The following is a 20,248-nucleotide window of genomic DNA, read 5'->3' as shown; positions in this document are numbered from 1 at the left end:
TCTAAATTCAACGATCGTCTTAACTACTCCATTTTTCCTGCTTAATTTCTTGCGTCAGATCGGATCCCCTGATCTCATTTCGATAGAATATTTTCCCATTGTTTAAGTTTGAATGTTGCCGCAGGATAGATATCTCCTACGAAAAATTTAGGAATTGTCTGAGAGACGATATGTCGTCTATGTATACGTGGAACGCATATGTATACTTTAACGCTATGATTGTCATTAACAAAGTTGCTAGTCGATCGTACCAACAAATTTTCGGAGCGAAAGTAGTTAAAAATTTCATCGATTCGTAGTCGTATTAAGAATCGTTTGGTATACAGATTATATATATGGAATGGTGCTCTGCAAAAATTAGTGGAATTACAGTTTCTAGTGTTTGTAGATTATCGATACGATCCGCTGGCTACGTTGTAATTGCGTAGGACTCTCGAAATCGCAGCGACGGATCGCCCGGATTTATCGGGTATTACGCAACGCCATCAATTTTGTTAATGTATTGCTCGCAAAGCTAACACTGGAATGTAGATAGAGCTGTTTGTGATTGAGGTACTCGGATAGATTGAAATTCGTTTTGTTGGAAAGGTGTAAGTTTTCGAAATATTCCAGATATGTAGGATCTACATTTTGAAGAACAGGGAACTCAGAAAAGGAGAAATGAAACGAAATGAAAAAAAATAAAAAGGAAAAAAGGATTCAAAGGTGGTAAAAAGGAATAAAAAGGAATAGAGAAGTAGAAGGAAATGGAAGGAAAGAAAGGGGAGCAGATTGGAGCGCGTCGCGTTCTGCCGACTGCAAAATAGACGAGACTGACTCCTCTGCGCGAGGTATATTTTGAACGTTGCGTGGCGGAAACTTTTCCAAAAAGACCGAAAATGTGCGAGAGTGCACGACCGCGCCAAAACTAAATATAACAGCCAGTCCTTTGTAGAATGCGCCACGATTTACTCGCTGTTCTCGCAGATTGGCGCGCGCGTATACCCAGAGTTATTTCGCGCTAATGATCGAGCCGACCCTTTCACGGAGAATATCCTGCGAAAAGGAGCGTGCACTTTTTTTTTCGTGTTAGGTCGCAATTCCGCGTTTCTACGCCCTTTTACCCTCGAATGCGATCGATCGTCTAAATGGAAAGAGTATTTTACATCATACGGAGGTAACTAAGTTCCCCTGTCTTTATCCTCGATTTTGTATAATTCGCTTTTCCAACTATAAACAATCCAGTTGGCTCGTTTGATCGAATTGCACAAGAAGATGGAAGTTATCCGGCAGATGTATTATTAGAGTGACTTGACGAATCTCTAACTAAAGATCTGCATAATAAACTATTATATAGAAAGTTATTTACAGTCTCTCTGATTAAAGGTTATTTCACGCATCGATTGCATCGTTAGAATACACGACATGGTTGTTTTCTTTTAACTAGAGATAGCGAACGTTTGTCCCTTATGTTTCTACTGTATACGTTTTTGGTAACGTATTGAGAAATTGAAATGAATTTAGACAAGGCTATATTAAAACGTTAAATTCTGATTTCCTATTTTCATTTTGTAAGTATATGCGTTTTGTTATTTTTGATGCAACTAAATATAATGCTTTAAAGAACATTATTTATTTTGATATTAATACTTTAAATGTTTTTTCTGTTATCTCGTAATCAAATGCTTCAAAAAACAAAAAGTTATAAATATAAAATTAAATAAAAAGTTAAACAAATCCGTAACACCTCGATTTCAATATTCGCCTAATTCATTATGTCTTCTTTGACTTTCTTCTCGCCTTAAAAATTTCTCTTAAGAAAAAACCAATTAACCATGACTTAACACGTACATAATTCACTGCATCCCTGCGCGGCAGCCAATTGTTCAATCAAGCAGATGCTACGATGAATTTCTTCAAGTTTCTTAGTTTAAGCGCATTGTTAATATGCTCAGATGCATAGCACATCGGAGAGAAAATGAATCGTAATGCATGTTCAGAATGTACGTCCAAGCATTCGCTAATACGTTAAAAAAAGGAATTCCACTTATCAATTGAATATTAAAAAGATCAGAGGAACTGGGCTTGCTACCATAATCCATGTTAAATGGCAACTTCAGATAGTATGGATGCCATGTAGATTGAAGGTTTTAGGATCTTGATCGCGTTAAAAATGATGCAGAATACGCGAAAGCTGCTCGAATAAATGCAACTCTCACGATAGCGTTTCTGAAAAGCTGAATAGAGCTTAGAGTCGTGCATAGAGAATTGGAACAACATAATCACGTTGTTCTTGATTGTTGTTCATAATTTGCTGAATTACAACGAAAAAAATAATAATGAAACATTAATATGTATAAGAAATATTGAAAAGTAATAGCAAGTATCTTTCTTATTCATATTATCTGTTACCACGAATCTACAACTCAATATTCAGCATTCGGTATACCTACATACGTGAGTATATGTAGAATGCCTGTGACGCTTTTCATGCAACTTCGAAAGCCAAGATAGTTAATTGTGAAGATGGAAGCAAGTTTAGTTAGTTTTGGTAGTGGTTTCCTTACCGTCTAGAATAATAGTTGAAATTGTTGGATAGTTTCGCATTTCTGGAAAACCGAGTTACCGCATTACTCTCAAATGTAGCGCACACTCTGTACTCCAGCTTATTTTCGTCGCATTCTCTCCAGATCTCAACTCGTTCGATGTTTGTGCCCGACTATCTTTCGAATCCTTCTGCGTAGAATGCCAATTGTTGGTGGATTCGTTATATAACACCTTAAACAATTGTTATATCCTTAATATAAAATAAAAGTTCTAAGTTTCTTAATAACTAGTCATATTTCGTACTTTCTTAAAACGTACAATGTTTTGTTTAGGTAAGTTAACCCTTGGATCGAGTCGAGATGCGGATATTTCTGTTGTTGGTACCGGCGTCGAGTCCATTCATTGCACGATTGAAAATAATAACGGCGTGGTCACTCTTCATCCCATAAATGGAACTACGGCAGTCGATGGTGTATCGATAAATTCACCAGTGAGACTCGCTCAAGGTAAGACCTTGACTCAGATACGAATGACCAAGTATAAACTTTTTGTAAACCTGCTACTTGGTCAATTTACACCGTCGAAATTAAACCTCATGTTTTGTATTTTATATTTGTATTTGGTATTTAGTATTATATACTTCATGTACTTAGGAAACGTACGTAGGAAAAGTGTAATTTTTAAGTGTGTAAGATATAATTTGAAATATAAGAATCTACATACCTAAAAATATATTAAGAATATTTTCAGATGACTATAAATGGGAATTTAACATTTCAGGTTGCATGCTGTCGATCGGGAGATCGAATTACATGCGCTTTAATCACCCAGCCGAAGCGAAACAATTACGATCTGTACTGCCACACTCGAGAATCTCCATGGCGCCTATAAGTTTCTCCCTACCGGATAACCAGCTGCAGGAAAACTATCATTTAGAAAGAAAACCACCGGTGGCGCCACGAAAATCACCAAGAAATTCCTGCTCCGACGAAGAAATAGGTTTCCTTGGAAAACTAACGAAATTCGAAATGTTATCGAAACAAAATAGAAACAATTGCGTCTCTCCAAAAGTGTTTCCAGCGGGTGCTATTACCACGAACGTGCCTGCCGATCAAATTCTCGGTCACTCGAGATCCTCCAGTTTAATCTCCCTAAAAAATGGCAATAATAATTCACCGTTACAAAACTTAACAAACTTGGAAAGAAGTCGTTCGAACACGCCATCCTTTAATTCATCCTCACCAGCTCATTTTCTCAATACATCTTCTCCAGGTAGCTGTTTCGCCTCTTCTTCTCCTAACTATTATAGCGATGAGAATCGTCAAAGATTGGATATCAGAACACCCAGCAGATCCAATACGCCTAATCATCAGCATCAAAACATTTCATTGCCGAATCATAATCAGATTCAGATGTATTCAACCGCGGAATCCTACCTAAAAACCTACAAACCATACTATCGAGATAGCAATAACGAGAACAACCAAAATCCTCATATCCTTCAAACGATATCGAAGAACAATGTGAATCAGGGAGGTCTTATGTCACGAAGCTTCACCTGCCAAAAGTCGAACGATCTCGACGACTTGACGACAAGGGACTTCGACATGAGTCAAAGTTTAATTGTTACCAAGACCACGACAACCGAGTATCTTCAGTTGGAAAAATTTGGTTCGAATCCTAATATTTGCAATAGTCCCAGTAACGGAAATTTTTGTGGTGGAAGTCTGAGGAGCGTGGCTGGAGCGCAGGGTTTTGGTTCGAATCCGAACATCAAGAGGATACAGCCACCGAGTCCTGCGTTTAATCGTAATCCCAAGTACAACGAGCCGAAGAGAAGCTTTGGACGGGTGAAGAGCCCGACTCCTAGTACCGGAAGTGGTTGCTCGCTGGAGGAGCTACGAGAGAGACAGATTGACGCAGAGAATAAACGGAGAGAGGCGGAGAATAAGAGGAAACAGGCGCAAGAGGAGAGGCTACGAGAGCAGGAGGTCGAGAGGCAAGAGAAAATGAGACTCGAGGAAATCCTTGCCATGTGCGCGGAGTACGAAAGGCAGAGCACCGTTGAAAAGCCAAGACAACCTAATAGGTGAATGAGTTATTTGCATTTTTTGCGAGAAGATTCGAACTTATCGCGAAACACTTGCAATTTTTGATACGTCATCTAAGACCGTAGTACGTTATGTTGCGTACATTACAACCAACTTTAGGTTTAATCCCCGTACCCTTTTTTGACGAGGAGTAGCTGTTTATCTTGGTTGAAAGAAAATAGAAAAGACACAGACTGTTCTCATGCTATAGCGATATTATTTTCTTAAGGGTAAATTCTACCGTAAAGTGAGCTTTTTAACCCTTTTAGTGACGACCAAAAGAATTGTATCTAAGCGAAGAATACCGAACCAATTTGATGTAATTTGGTAAGGTTTGAGAAAGGAAATATAAAAAAAAGTAAGTGATATTTACAAAATTCAAAAAGGAACATAGAAACGAAATAAAGAGAGAATAAATTAATGCCAATTGTATTTCAATATTTATTGAAAATCGTACTAATAATACTTAATCAAAATCTGTAGGAAAAATGAAGAATCAGTTTCCTTTTATAAACATTATTTGCAAATAAGAAGAATCATCGTTTGGTCATAGTTTGATGTAAAAAACGTAATGTAAAGTATAAATATTGCATTCTCAATTATTTGTAACAAAATTTCTAATATCAAAACACAAAACTAAATGATAAACCCATGATGCGCAGCAAGCGTCAGAAGGATTACTTGCTCCAAAACAAGTGATTCGTGTAGCTGGTATAACATCACTGAAATAACATTCTAATATTATTCTATACATTTAAGATTAATTAAATTATTTATTATTTCCAACACAAATAATTTACTTAGCTTTGATGGTTACTAATGTGTACACCGTGTAATCCTTTATTGTACAGATTACAAATTGTGCGTGATCTTCGCACAGGTCCAGCAAAAATTTTACTCTCGCCATGTCGATGCAAGATTATTTTGTGAAACATAAGGAGATATTCTGTTCTAAACAGTGTTATATAGACCTGTGATTACAGGCTCAAGCAAACCTCGTGTCAAATTTTCTTATGACAGAGAAATTCAACCATTTACAACGTTTTATAAATTTATTTTAAGATAAAGTTCTATCGCGATGCTAATAGTAAGACGCCATCGTATACGCAACGATATATCGTTGTTCGGCACTAAAAGGGTTAAGACCTTTCGCCAATCTTTTTGGCAACTTTTTTACAAAAGTCTTGTACAACTTTTCCCGTCAACATGTTGTACATATAGTTATCCGTATTTGAGTAAGTCACAAGTTTATTCTTCTTTATTTGTATATTATACAAATCAATAATGATGATAATCCAATAACTAGCTTTTAGTTTCAATACATCTACGTACATCACTAAATATAGAACTAAATATAGAGGTTGTATAATTTAAAGTCTACAACATCTTCATTTTCTTTCACAGAATCAAAACGAATGGCTCTCTACCACGAGACAAGCGACTCGGTTATAATTCACCTTTCGACAGCCCGAAGAGTCCATCTAAAAATCAACCACACTTCTCCTTCGACACTACGAAACAATCGAATTCGGCTTCATACGAGAACGTATGTGTGCAAAATTCAAAAATCATATTCCAAAATGGTAACTCGCCGAAGAATCGTCGAAACCAGGCGACAAGTCATACAGACAGTCAAACAGACAACATACAGAATCATCCACAAGCGATCACGCCGAACAACAATAACAACAGCCAATCCGTGATGTGGCCAAACATTCATGGCAACGGGGACCATAGTTTTTGCGGTTCGATCTCACAAGTTCGTAACTCGGGTTACGAGAATACGGCAATCGATGGGTCGATGTTCAATAATAACGGTGGTAATTACACGCAGATCGTTGACCTAACGAAAGACACTTATGGAACCATCCAACTGAATGGGGCGAGGATTAACGGACAACCAAATATGCATTCACGAAACTACGACAATTCGATAAACGGGAACGTGAGCCTGTATGAGAATGTGCTGATTAATTCTGTACAGAACAACAATCAAAACAATCATTCCATGCCAAAGAAGAATGGTCAGTTGTCGAAATCGTGCGAGATGATCGAGAACAAGCTGGCAATATCTAACGACGACCTTCTAGAGGCTATCGAGCAACTTTCCATGCTTTCCAAATCCAAAGAAATTTGCACGATTCCCAAAAAAAACAATTCGGAGAAGGACAACGCGAAATCGAACGAGGCTAAGGCTGATAAAGAAAGGAAGGAACTCGAAGAGGAGGACAGAAAGAAATACATAGAGTTCCTTCAGAACGAGAAATTACATATCCTTGGTAATATGGACGTATTAAAAAGGAGCGTCGCAGATATTGAGATCCAGGAAGAGGAAATTAGTAGGGAGGTCTGTTATTTAAATCCTTTTTCTTTCAACTGAAAGATTTAATAAATTTTAACTATGCATTCTACCAACTTTTTAAAATCGAAGATTTTCTTTCAAAAGGAAAGATGTTGTTACCATCGTTAGTGTGCAGTAGTTTTCGTCTCTTTCCCATTTCTTATCTATGAAAATAATACAAGAACTTATTTTCATATTATTACATAGTATTATTAACAGAAATATCAGCTTGCAGTCGTATCATCAGATGCGCACACACCCATCTAACTAAACGAATGCCACTCTCGTAGTGGCAGAACCATAGCAAGACAAATCGTCCCCAGTGGCCTATACCCTTTAGCATTAAATAGTACCGACGAATGAATAATTTCGAGTTTAAAGATACAAGTGCATTCGATGGTAAGGATAATCGAGAACTCGAACCTTATCCTCTTATCTACGTTTACCTTCGAGTTAAAATTTATTTACTTTTTCTTATTTCGCAATGAGATAAGGTATTACCCTTTGCTCTTAGTCTTGCTCCAGCTTACTCAGTAACGTTCAAACATTCGTGCATCAAGCATTTCTAAATAATACATTTTAGAGGGAAGAAACGAACAATTATGAAAAAGCTCGTTCTCTTATTTTCCAGGATCAAATTCCTAAAACAAAGTTTAGAACAGGTTATTAAGAAAAACAATGGTATCGTTTCTCCTATAATATTCTTTAAGCATTAATTATGTGCATTTTGTGTGTGACAGCTCGAATTAGAAAAAGCACTGCTGTCTGCAGAATACGAGTCGGAATCGTTGAAACTCAGTCAAGACGAGGGTGAGAAGATAAAAGTACAGATGCGGATAAACGAACTGGAGAGACAGATGGCCGAGGATAACACGAGTCAAGCAAATTTGCAAGCGGAAGCAAAACAGAGAGTGCAAAGGGCTCAGCAGACTTGTAACAGTTTGGAAGAGGAATTAGCGAATTGCGTGGATGAAACTATGCAACAGAATATCAGCAAGAGACTTATGGCTCAGCAAGACGTCCTGGAGTCAGAAAGGAAGGCCTTTGAGGATTTGGAGTTTCATCATTTGGAAGAGGAAGCGAGCAAATTGGCAACCAGGGAAGAGTTACAGAGGTAAAAGTATTTCATGCACGATTGTGCGATTAAATTTCTTCAAATCCTTGTTGGTTTTTCATCCTTGTTTTACCTTCTTTGTGATACATCTTTCATTATCAAAAATAATTATATTTTTATATAATTATATGATAATTATATTATATTTTTATTGTCAATAAAGCTATCTCGTATCAACTGTGCATGATCGATAGAGTCGATCAGTAACATAGAATTGATTTTATAGAAATTTTAATTGTTAAACTAATCCACGAAATGGTTCTTCTTTTACAAATTAATATATACTTTAGTATGCTAATTATATGGTGATTGACAATTGAGTCTAACATAGATTTGGCGATGTAAATGTCTGTTTTAGATACTTGAGTGAATTGACAACCAAGATAGAGACCAGAAAGGTTCGATTGAGCCACTTGGAAGCACAGAGATCCGAAGCAAAAAGCACAGCGACTAAAGATGCAAGAAGCCTTGAAAGGCAGAAGCTGACGCATTTGAAACGGTTGGAAGAAGTTAGTGAATTTGTAGATTATTTACAAAACAATCAGAATATTTTAGTTGTTAATGACTGATGTTCATGATTTTTGTTTGATCTTGTCTCTTATCGTCATAGGGTCGAAACCGAGTTAGAGCGATTAACGATGAACTGATAAAATTGGCGCAGAATGCTTGCGAAAACAGAGACGAGAAACGATCTCCGAGCAGGGAAGACTTCGACAGGATCTCCAGGGTCACTACTGACTCTCCCATTGTAAACAATCAGGGCAGCTTGGGAAGGAAGACTATCGAATCCCTCAAAGAAATTGAGAGAAATCGACAGCTTCATTTAGCCAAACAAGGTAAATGGCTTTACAAATTGTATAGCCAAATGTGTTAAATAACAGAAAATTTATTTCTACGGACGCACTGTAATAAATAACAAAATGAATTTTAGAGAACACAATTACGAAGAGAATTATCTAACAAAATATTTAAACAGACAATGAAACTTTTGATACTATTAAATTATTTTCTACTTTACTCATGTTATAGGTAGCCAAGTAATTTCGGAAGAAAGACGAAGAGTGGAGGAATTGAAACGAAGAGTTCAAGACGAGGTTCGGTCGCAGTGGGAAGAAAGGAAAATGAACTGTACCTCTTTTAACAGTGTTGAGTCAGGAGAAGAATCCTCTAGTTATTCAACGGGACCAGCAGAAAGGTAAGTCACATGTTCAATTATGCCGCCTTCATAGCCCAAATCACGCATTCTTTGCTTGTTCTCGTAATGATGCGTTTTTCTGAACGAATTTACAGATGAACGAATGCTAGTTCGCTCCCCACTTTAATAAAATTAAAAAATGATAGTGAAAACGTGAATCCGTTCATTTTATTAGAGTGGGGAGCGAACGAGCATTCATTCACCTGGTTTGAACGCACCATAAGAAAGTGAGAAGAAACGAAAATTGCATGGTTTGTGTTTGATAATCGCACGACAGAATCCTGAAAGTCTGAAAGAAACGACAGGGAGACAAGTACGTTCTGAATTTTGTGAAGCGATATTTTCCATTGTTATCTTTCTGTAAATTCTAAACATAGGTACATTGAAAAATATATGGAATTTAAAATGATTTCACAAACATTTGCAAAGTTTACAATTCTTTGAACGATATATAACGAAAATATAGATAGGTAACTGATAAAACATTTTTGAACATAGATAACATGATTGCGTAACATTCAACAAATATAAAAAATTTAAAAGTGCTCACAGTGTTGCTTAGTTAGTAAGTGTACAGTATAGATATATTCTTTGTACGTGTGTGTACAGTATACACGAATGACGAAATCGCCTCGTTCTGAGTGATCGTACACAATGTCACTTTAGCAATAGTGGCAGAACGTGTCTTATCTGTAGATTTAGTGATAAAAAAAGTCCTCGATGCAGTTAACAAAAATAGGAAGCGCGTGCATTTTTTGATTAAAAACGATCGTTTGTATCTGTTCTACGGTTTCACGGGGAGACGCATTCGCAGTATAACGCGTCAACGAAAGTCGTAAGTTCTTGTCTCGATACGATAATCGACGCCACGAACCAGCCGATCCCCTATTTCGGTTAAGATAATAGGGGTGGTTTGAATGATTGTAACACCGAGTTAACAGTTTAAATGTAACTCTTTACTCCCAACAACTTTTGAAGAATATAAGTGTCCGCGAGTGATGCGTGTGGAAGATGTAGAAGTGTTTTGAGCGAAGAGTTGTTAGCAAGTGATTTTCTGTGACGGTAAGGTTTGTAGGGAAAACTAGTAATGGGTGCTGGCTGCTCCTCGCTAATGGTCACTCGCGGGTGAGCAATAACCCTAAGGAGCTTCTCGACTTGAAAGATGTTTGTAGTAATTAAGGGCCTTGACAAAGTAAAAAATGCTAAATCTTATGACGGTTCCTTAGGATTATTGCGGGTCCGAGTAAACATGCTTATAGAACTGGTGGCCATCTTGATCGAAGGATGGATTATAGTATACGATAGGGTCGCGGGACTTAAGAGTAACCATTGGTACAATTTAATTTATCGATTTAACTGAAAAGTATAATTTGAGCTGTATACAAACGCCAAGATGTCAAGAACAAAAGATTTCACTTGTTATGCGTTAAAATATCGTGTAAATATTTCTGTAAATATTGTCAGACACGTTTATATGTTTTCAGCATGTTGTAGTATCCCGATCAACTAAATTCTGATGAACTACAGGTAAAAAACAATGAAAGTGCTGACGGGGCGAGAAAGATGGGAAATCTCGATGGGCCATATACCCGTGGCCCTTTACGGTATTGGGTAATTAAAAAAGGTGTACTTGATCATGGGTCATTCACATCTGTGGAACACATGTGCGTGCTAGGAATACCAAAACCGTGGTATGAAAGGTAGCCGTTAGTCAGTTGCAACTAGAATTGCGAGGGAGCTACGAGTAGTTGCGCGTTAATTGTTACTCGTAAATTGTCGAGTCGTTGTAAATTGTGAATTGTGAGTCGTCAGTTGAGTCAAGTCGAGTTGAGAGCGAGTTGCGAGTTGGTTAATCATTAGTTGCCGAGTTGTTATGAGCTGTTAATTGTAAGTTGCTAGTTGTGAATGATCAATTTAGTTGTCTTAGTTATATCACATTAGTGCATTAAGTTCACGTTAAATAACCATCGTTTCCTGTTTAAATCACAATAAATAAATCTATAAAGATCGTTAACCAGTGATTTCTACAATATTAATATCGCTTATGATGGATATCATGTTTGTTAACACCGATCATCAATGAGTTAGACTCTGATTCTGACTAGTTTATGTTAAACATTGGTATTTTCTTTTTTTAAAGAAAAAAGTGAAGCACGATTTTCGCAGGATTAAGACGTACTCAAGATGTAGCTTTCCGTAACATTTAATAGACCTTTACGTAACAAATAGTCACGAGTTTTTCCTTTGTTTGTAAATGGAACGGGTTGTGCAAGAATTCCATGGCGCACGTGATCTACTCGCGTCGCGTCACTTTTAATCGGGCAGTTTCGTGAAACGGGAATCTCATCGAAAGTAAAAGGCGTCGCAGCAACCTTGATAGGTAAGAAGGAGCGACGCGAGGAAGCATCGGAATCGGCGTCGACGATCGCAGATTGTCCGGTTGATTACGCTGCCGGCAATAAAACGCTTTATCGGCTCTGCTGCTTGTACCGCGCGTTACTTGGATACGCTTGGGTGGGGTATTATCAAACGATACGGTATCTGTTGCAACGAGCTGCCTTTCCGCGGTTAGCTGACGCTGTTGACACGTCGTTTCCTCGTCATCTTACTCGTTGTGGTTAAAGAAAGTGTACATTGAGTAGGAACTCTGGTAGTTTGGATAGACTCGATAAGATAGACGTTGCTTATTGCTAGAAGGCAGGATTTCGGTGATCTAGAAACAGATAGAACAAATATATATTATAGGAATCTCGCGTGAGTCAGTGAAAAATATAGAGTTCCAAGTGACGAGCTTTGTGAGTTAAACGAGAGTTATAAATGAATGGATCTTAAGGCTTCGAGAATGTAACACGTGCATAGAGGATGGTTCTTAAGAGGAATATATGTGTTATACGGAAGCAGAACCGTTAGGAAAAGTTGAACTCTAATCATATCGAGCTTTGATTCTACAGTCGAGAAGTTTGTAAAAAGTGAAATTTATCGATTTAACTTCTGGATAGCTCATATGAGCGACGGATCGCGTAGTAACTGTCTTTGATAATGAAGAAATCGTGGAACTTTAATCACGATTGTAACAGAAAAATGTGAAATTTTATTTCAGTGATAAGATAAACGCAACTCGAACGAAACATATACGAATCTTATCAAATTTTACGGGTATATCGATGGTAAAATCCGTTTCGTGTTTCGAGTATTCCTCTTCTTAATTGGAAAATAAAGCAACGAACGATTTACGAGGAATAGAGTTTCGTGATAATGAATGGAATCAGAATCGTAAATGCAATTCGAATAACGTTTGTTGCAGAAGAACGCATCGTTGCATTGTAAGATCATAACAAAGGAAGGGACATTGTGATAATGCGAACACGATGAGTCCAGCTGTATAAAGATTGATTTATTTGATAGGTAGTATTCGTAAAAGTGTATTGCGCGGCTTTAAGATTTATCGTGGGACGGAATCGAGTAGAAAGTCCAAAAGATCGATCGATGACCTAAAGAAATCGTCGCTGATAAATGAAGAGACTATAGAAAACGAACACTGTGGAAAGAAGAAATATAAGCAAAATTAATTAATAAATAATTAGAGATTCTTTGTCAGAAAGTCTTGTTTCAACTGCTTATTGGTATCGTATTTTATTAATTATATCATTATATTAACACCAAACTGTTTATGTATACCTATATCTGTAACGATTATTGATTTCTAAACTTCAGATTACATTGGCAGACTATAACCCTTGTTTCTCATAAGCAAACGGAGCCTTGATAACAGAGTACATATATGTTATAGAAATTACAACAAATGTGAAAGTGTCAGAATATACTTTGACAGAATCATCTCCGTTTATAACCATGAGATTTATCAAAATATTTTTATCGACTCGAGTAAAAGTTAGAAATTAATCTTATTTGGTGAGAAGAATTTTACAAAATTTCAAAGAAAATTTAAAAAAATATACGACATACGTGTAGACGCAATCTCGCAAGGTTATTCCACATGCTGATGCGTGCATTTTTCGAAGGTGAAAACGCAGTCAAGGAATCCATTAAGACGAAGAGCAAGGAAAAAGAAAGGAAATATTTATCGTTGAAGAACGTCGTGGTATCGTCTACCCTAGAGAAAAATAAGAAATTGATAGTAAAATGATGCAATTGAAAAGTTGTCAGAAGTCGTGTTGAAATTGTGTTAAAGGATTTTTCTGGAGAAGGCACAGTGGTCGCATGAGTGATCGGGAGGGTGCGAATTAAAGGGAGGAGAATGCACGAGAATGAACGCAAGGGAAGTGGGTGCGTCCGTTTTTAACGAGGCTAGGTTCAGAGGATGCAGCTTGATCACTTTCCTAACCAGCAATCGCTTTTACATTGTCAGCAAGGATTGGCTTTATAAAAATTTCTATCGACCCTTGGAAACGCACTCGCGCGAATTTCGTCATCGGTACTTGTGAGTTTAGAAAGATTTTGTTTTTACATATTTTTTTCTTTTTTTTATAATTTTTATTGATTAAATGTTTGGTTGGTCGAGAAGATGTAGGAAATTTTAAGAAAAAGTGTTTCAAGTTAGAGGACAACTGGTCTTTGTAACACGTATAAAATTAACACAATTGTGTGTTAGTTCCTTAGATAATTATACAATACTTATTGCATAACTAATGACGAAGCATTCTATAGCTTCTGAGAGTAATAGCAAGAGAAGCGCTCTGTTCCAATCGAGGCGTACATTTCAAAATAAATTCAATAAGATTAGAATTGTCCGCTGTTAATTCCTATAAATTAATCCATAAACTACAAAATTGATGTCACTCTTGTTTGCAGCACGTGCTGAATGTACGATCCTACCAAAGAGAGAAACTTAACAGTTAAGATAAATTTGATCTCTTCGTTCTATTCAAATATCATCTCTCTCTCCCTCTCTCTTTCTCTCTCTCGCATCTAATACTCGTTTATCAAAGAACTTCTATTTCAAGTAGTTTACTCAAATTTCGGCAAGATATCCATAAGAATGCTTCCATTTAAACGACAACTTTATAGTATATTTGATCACACCTCTTAGTCAAAATTACAATTTAACAAATACGAAGATAATAGCCTCTCTTCGCCAAACCAATATACCAGAAATATATTTTGAAACTTCCTCATATGTATTATAACCTTTACTCCTGCACATTTTTACAAGAAAACGATAAAACAGTCATTTTGACGAATTCTCCTCTTCAATAAGGTAACAGAAGAGACGATTGTACCTAACAGGATCACCCTGTATATATATTTCTCTCTCTCTCTCTTTTTGTCTGCTACGGCTCCACCTCTTGACAATGACCACATCCATGGACACTGAGAGCTCGGCAAAAGGAGCAAACGAAATGAAAAAGATGACCCTGTTCCTGGGGGGCCAAGGACAACGTCTCCATAGCAACGGGATTGAAAAGAGTGTCGTCGAGTTCGGTTGAACATTGTAGAAGAATTAAATGCTATGCTGGTGGCACCGTCGAACCGGTCGACCGAGTCACTTTGTACTTGTTAGGTTTTAATAATACCTGCTGCGGCTATGGCCTCGCTGGTAGTGGCGATCCTCGCCAGCTAGAAGAGCCTGCTGCCTTCTCCGGCTTTTTTCGCGATCTCGCGTGGCTCGAGTTTACGGGACGGTGTTCGATACGCGAAACGAGAAGCACTCGAAGGAAGATCACATTGGTGATTACGTAAGATAAAAACCGGTGATATTCGATGCGGTTGACGTAAATCAGTTGGAAGATGCATTGCTCGTATGGTCCGGTTACCACGGTGCTTATGGCTGCTTCGAATTCGTTACCAACCAACAATCCAATCGTTTATCTCGTTCCATTTATTTTCTGACTTTCTTTGTAACTGTCGAAATACTGTAGAAATCGTTGGTCGAAAATTTCGTATTGTTCTAGTTAACGATGCATCGAATCGTTCCTAATTCTGAATTAGTGCTGTAAATTATTAGTGCCTAATCCTTCGCTTAATTTTCGTATCGATGTGATTTCCAATATCGATTTGTTTTGCGAAAATTTTCACCGCAGATATTATTGTCAATGCCAGCTTAGATTCTTTTGACGTGTTCCGAGATGTGGAAAAAAGTAGACATATTGCTAGTTTAAGTAGACATATAGTTTGAATATGAGTGAAAAGGATATATAGGATAATAGGAATATACTTTATTTATTCGTTTTTTATTGTTAGAAAAATGTTGCGATCCGTCAGAGTTTATTTGCTTTTGGTGCAATTATACGATGCTACAACGGCAGAATAGAATAGTACAGAAACAATGCTAACAAACAAAAAGATAAAATAGATATATGATTACGTAACTCCGATGTTACATATGTTATTATAGAGGATTAATTATAATCTTAACTCAACTATAAAATAAATAATCTCAAAGCAACTATGTATATTTTAAAGTCAATTTTAAAATCAATATGAATAGGAAAGTAACTAACTTTAGAGTGCAAATACCGCAGGCACAATTTAATTTAAAAAATTGACGTACAAGTTTTCATTTATCCTTGTCATTAGGAATAAATTGAATTTCTTTTATCAATGCGATTTCGATGATCATTTGAAAATAGAAATCAATTAACGACACTAAATTTATAGTGGTAGCGGAAGCAGCGACAGTGCAGAGGGTGGAACCAACGAGAAATTGTCTGGTAGCAAACTTTCGGAGCTCACGTCATCCAGTCCAGGACCTTCGAATAATTCCTACAGTCTGCTCCAAAATGATAACGTGAGTACATAAAAAAGTCTTCCTCCAAAATTTGCATCTTCATTAGCTTTTCTATAATTAGTAGCTGTTAAGGTGATATATTTTTAGAATACTAACTCTTCAAAAACATAGATATATGTATGTTCGCGATGAAAAATATCGATTAGCGGTTAATGAACTTTTGCAAACATTTGTTCTATTGAAAACGGAATGAAAAATGGTCCTATACAGAAAAATTTGGTCAGTGCAGATGGAAGGGAAATGCACATTTCCGATTAGGAAGTGCTTATTAACAGTTTCGTGGCATTCACAATCATTAAAGCTTGACGAGACGGTTAACTCGAGACTGAACTCGTGACCGTGACACAGCAATTTCTCATGAATGTTTAAAGCTGGTTTAGGGTAAATTAGAAGAGACGCATATTTCGTCTAGATGCCAAGACTTTTATGCTTCGAGAAAAATATAACTCATCTTGGCTAACGAAATGTCGAAGACTTTTGACGGGTCGAGCCGCGTTCTAATTTGTATGAAGGGAGCAAAAAATTAGTGAAAAGAAATTTTGTTACGAATTTGTCTGAACATCGGAATTAAGTCAGGGCCATTTGACAAGATTTCAAATGAGTCATGGTTCTCTTTGCTCCACGATTTCGGCTTTCTAATCGTTGATAGTTTTGTCAAAATATCTACCGCTACAATATGTTAGATAGATCATATTTTCAAATATTTTAGAGCATTTCAAGTGGAAAACACTGAAATGAGATTGTCTCACATTTGATCTTTTATATTAAACTTGAATGATAGAATTCTAACTACGTCGATTAGGACAAAAAATGAAACAGAAAATTAAACGGATAATGTTGGTGGTATACATATGTATATAACAAAAAGAAAAATCGATAATTATAGGAAATTCTGTTTCTTATCGCTACTGACGAGTTTCAGCTTAAAAGTTCTATCGTCAAAAAGCAAACAAAAGGTCCCGTCGCTATATTTATCTACTGTTCACCGTGATGCCGATAAAAGTTGAGTGGTTAGTCATCCGATGGGATGTTTATTCATTTTAAAATTCGAATCAATTTCTGGTTTGGTTTGTGTAAAATGCATTGAAAACAGACTGATGGACAAATAAGTGCAGTGGAGTGAAAAATTTGGAAAATTTCTAAAAGCTGTAGCAACTGCTTATTGCAAATCATTGTATGTACAATCTTTCTATTTCAAAATTACACGAATTTAAATCATTAATTGTATTTAGTCTATATTCCATCCGTCAGTAGGTTTATAAGTATTACTTTTTCATAACCTGTTCTTTAATTCATACTTTTTATCAATAGCATATGTTTTATAATTTTTGCAGAAACTAGTTTCTAAAATCACTATTTCGTTACTTATTTCACGATCGTAGCTTGTTTGGAATTTAATATCCATTATATTACTTAATATTAATATATTAATACATTAATTCAGTATTATTTAATATACAAGAAAAAATGGAGGAAAGCACAGAATTAACAGCGAACGAGTTTGTTATTCGAAAAGTTTTGAAAACGAGAAAATTGATCGTGTATGTCAAACTTACTCGATCATTTCAATCATCCAGAACATTCACTTAGACAGCCTAATTTTAGTAATTACGACCGGCGACCACTGTACTTAACGGATTCAATGAAATCATCCGGGGTCGAGGAGTAGCTTTATGTCATGTCTTTTAATGAAACGAAGACAGATCTTAAATTACTTGCACACTAAGAAAAGTTTTAATACGGGAAACTTGTTTCATATAAAGAATCTGTAATATGCTATTAAAAAAGAAAGATTCATGGAATATTTAACTTAATTTCTTACATTTATAACCATCGTTGGAATATTTCACCTTTGCAAAAGTATGACTGCAATGAAGCAAGCATGACCACGATGTGAAATTTTTCATCGAAGTGAAAGCTCATAAGATAAATATATTTATTTGGTAATCATTTAAAGAAACGTTATTGATTGTATTATTTATTTTTATATTCGTAGTATGTGGACTTCTTTATATTATTTATAGATTAAATTAATTTCCAGACTATTTTCAATATTCATTATAATAAGAATATTTTCACACGCGGTACATTATAATCTGTTCTTTTGATATTTATACGAATCTCGATATGCACGAATCACCGTAAATATTAGTGTAAAATTTTTCTGATACGCGTTTTTAATATTTATCATCTCCTATCGCATACGGGCAGTGCTCATTAACGTATAAATATACACGCTTGTATCGTGAGAGCTGCATGTACACGTGAAATTACTGTATAATCATGACATGTTTATTAAGATTTTCAGACGAAACTTCCGGAATAGTGTAATATGTCACGTTGTTTCAAAAATGTCGCTTTAGTACTATCAAAGACAGCTTTCGAGTATTAATAAGACGAAGGTGCTTGCCTTTCCTATGTTTATTTCTCTCGATAACATGGAAGACGTCGGACAATTCCTTTCGGAAGTTACCGTAAATGTATACCGCGCAGTGAATCTGGTCTGGACTAGGTGTTTAACTTGCCAATTTCTGGATAGCTTTCTGAATGTTATAGTCGTGCTAACATCCTGTTACAATACAGATTTCATCTTTTAGGATATCTGTTGATTTCATTTTATGATTTCATTGTACGAGCTGTTTCTAAAATAGGTATGTGTAAAGTAACGACTAGGAATCCTATTTTCATTTCTATTGGATAATAAGAAGGGTAATGCCAAATCTTTTTTGCGTAAATTTATCTCTACTGATAATATAATTAGTAGTTTGTATTTTTATTTGGAAAAGAAATAATCGGGTTCTTTGTGTCTTTTTTCCTTTAGTCCAAAGTTAGACATTTTTCATTCTCAACTTTTATCATTAAATAGTGTTCCAAAAATGACTTTGTGATTCCTTTAGGGTCACAACTTATAGGAATTTTAGATCATCGATATAAATTTATCAATCATCCCCTCAACAACTTTCAGGAAATATTGATACTCGTCAAACATCAAACGATTCTTTCTACAAACTTACTGTCAAACTGTTCAAACATGTCGTATCTCTAAATTTAAAATCATATTTTCAAAACGATCGACGAACATTTGTATACTCGCGATGAGACCTGATTCGAGGAAGACGTAATTTCTCCTAGCAGCATATTCGAAAAGCGTCACAATCGCAAGAGACCAGGCGACGTCGAGTTATTTTTTTTTTTGTTTCGACCGGAGCCTGAAAAATTCGCTTCGTCTACTTGTTCGCGCGGACGAAGAAGTTTTACGGTCAACCGTAAGGAATAACACGAATCGCTTCCTCGTATGTGTTCCACGAACTCGTCGATTTTCGCGTGCTTCCTTTGTCGACTCGCCGTTTCAAATAGCGGAAGGTCTCGAGTGTGATGACCCCTTTTTTTCCGCTGATGGAAACACGCTTCTTATTATCAACAGTATACACTTGTATTTCAACGTGTCGAATGGTAGAATTTTTGCAAATTTTGAAAGGACGATGTGTAGTTTCATACGAGTCAAAAGTCTCATGTAAAGAGTGTTTGCTCTATCATAATAATCTTCAAGATCTGTTAGCTCTAGTATTTACGATAAAACGACGAAGAAGAACTGTATAATTCGTATACGCTGAATAAAAAATATCAATGCACAATGTCATGCGCACTAGACGATTTTATTAATAAACGAGTCTCATTTCCGTAATGGAATCGTGTCTTTCACGATACGTAGTTTACAGTACTGAAGAGAAACACGAACTTCCGAACGCGTATTTCACAAATATCCGCTACATTCTGGAGCGAACGCTTTCGTCGCCGGCTGTGTATTTTTGCGATGATACTTGCGTATCTAGGACTCGAATGACTCGATACGTCAATGTTGCAAAATCGACCAACGTCTATGTGCGAATAGAATTTGCGAATTGACCATCACTATCAATTTCAATTTCAAGATGTAATTTTCCTCATAAATTCCATTTTCCTTTAGCCAACATTTAATATGATTAGAAAAAACTTAATTCATTTTTTACCTACGTTCAAAACATAATATCGACATATCCATAGCTTCTAGAAAAAAGCTTTTCGACTTAACAGTAACTCGTGATGAATTGTTACGAAACAACAAAAGGAGTTACTTTTCAATTTGAAATGAATTTCCTGTCGGTCTTCCTTTTATTTTTGTCACGTTATTGATTTAGCCAGCTCAGCGTTTCAATCTGTACGAAATTTTTTCAGCCTTACTTTCGTTCCACCT

General features: G+C 36.2%; 1 protein-coding gene across 1 annotated transcript in view; it reads left to right on the top strand.

Annotated features, from left to right (window-relative positions):
* LOC117161309 (uncharacterized) overlaps window positions 1–20,248 on the top strand; it is a 61,950-nt gene that overhangs the window by 35,748 nt on the left and 5,954 nt on the right. The window contains exons 3-10 of the mRNA XM_033342744.2: window positions 2,859–3,032; window positions 3,307–4,615; window positions 6,021–6,963; window positions 7,698–8,071; window positions 8,430–8,580; window positions 8,682–8,907; window positions 9,101–9,266; window positions 15,885–16,014. Coding sequence (XP_033198635.1) covers window positions 2,859–3,032; window positions 3,307–4,615; window positions 6,021–6,963; window positions 7,698–8,071; window positions 8,430–8,580; window positions 8,682–8,907; window positions 9,101–9,266; window positions 15,885–16,014 — 3,473 coding nt within the window. The remainder of the gene's footprint in view (window positions 1–2,858; window positions 3,033–3,306; window positions 4,616–6,020; window positions 6,964–7,697; window positions 8,072–8,429; window positions 8,581–8,681; window positions 8,908–9,100; window positions 9,267–15,884; window positions 16,015–20,248) is intronic.

The sequence above is a fragment of the Bombus vancouverensis genome, chromosome 6 (assembly GCF_051014615.1).
Source record: "Bombus vancouverensis nearcticus chromosome 6, iyBomVanc1_principal, whole genome shotgun sequence".
NCBI classification, from domain to species: domain Eukaryota; kingdom Metazoa; phylum Arthropoda; class Insecta; order Hymenoptera; family Apidae; genus Bombus; species Bombus vancouverensis.
Note: the sequence above shows the minus strand (reverse complement) of the source record. Positions and strands in the feature narration are given on the sequence as shown.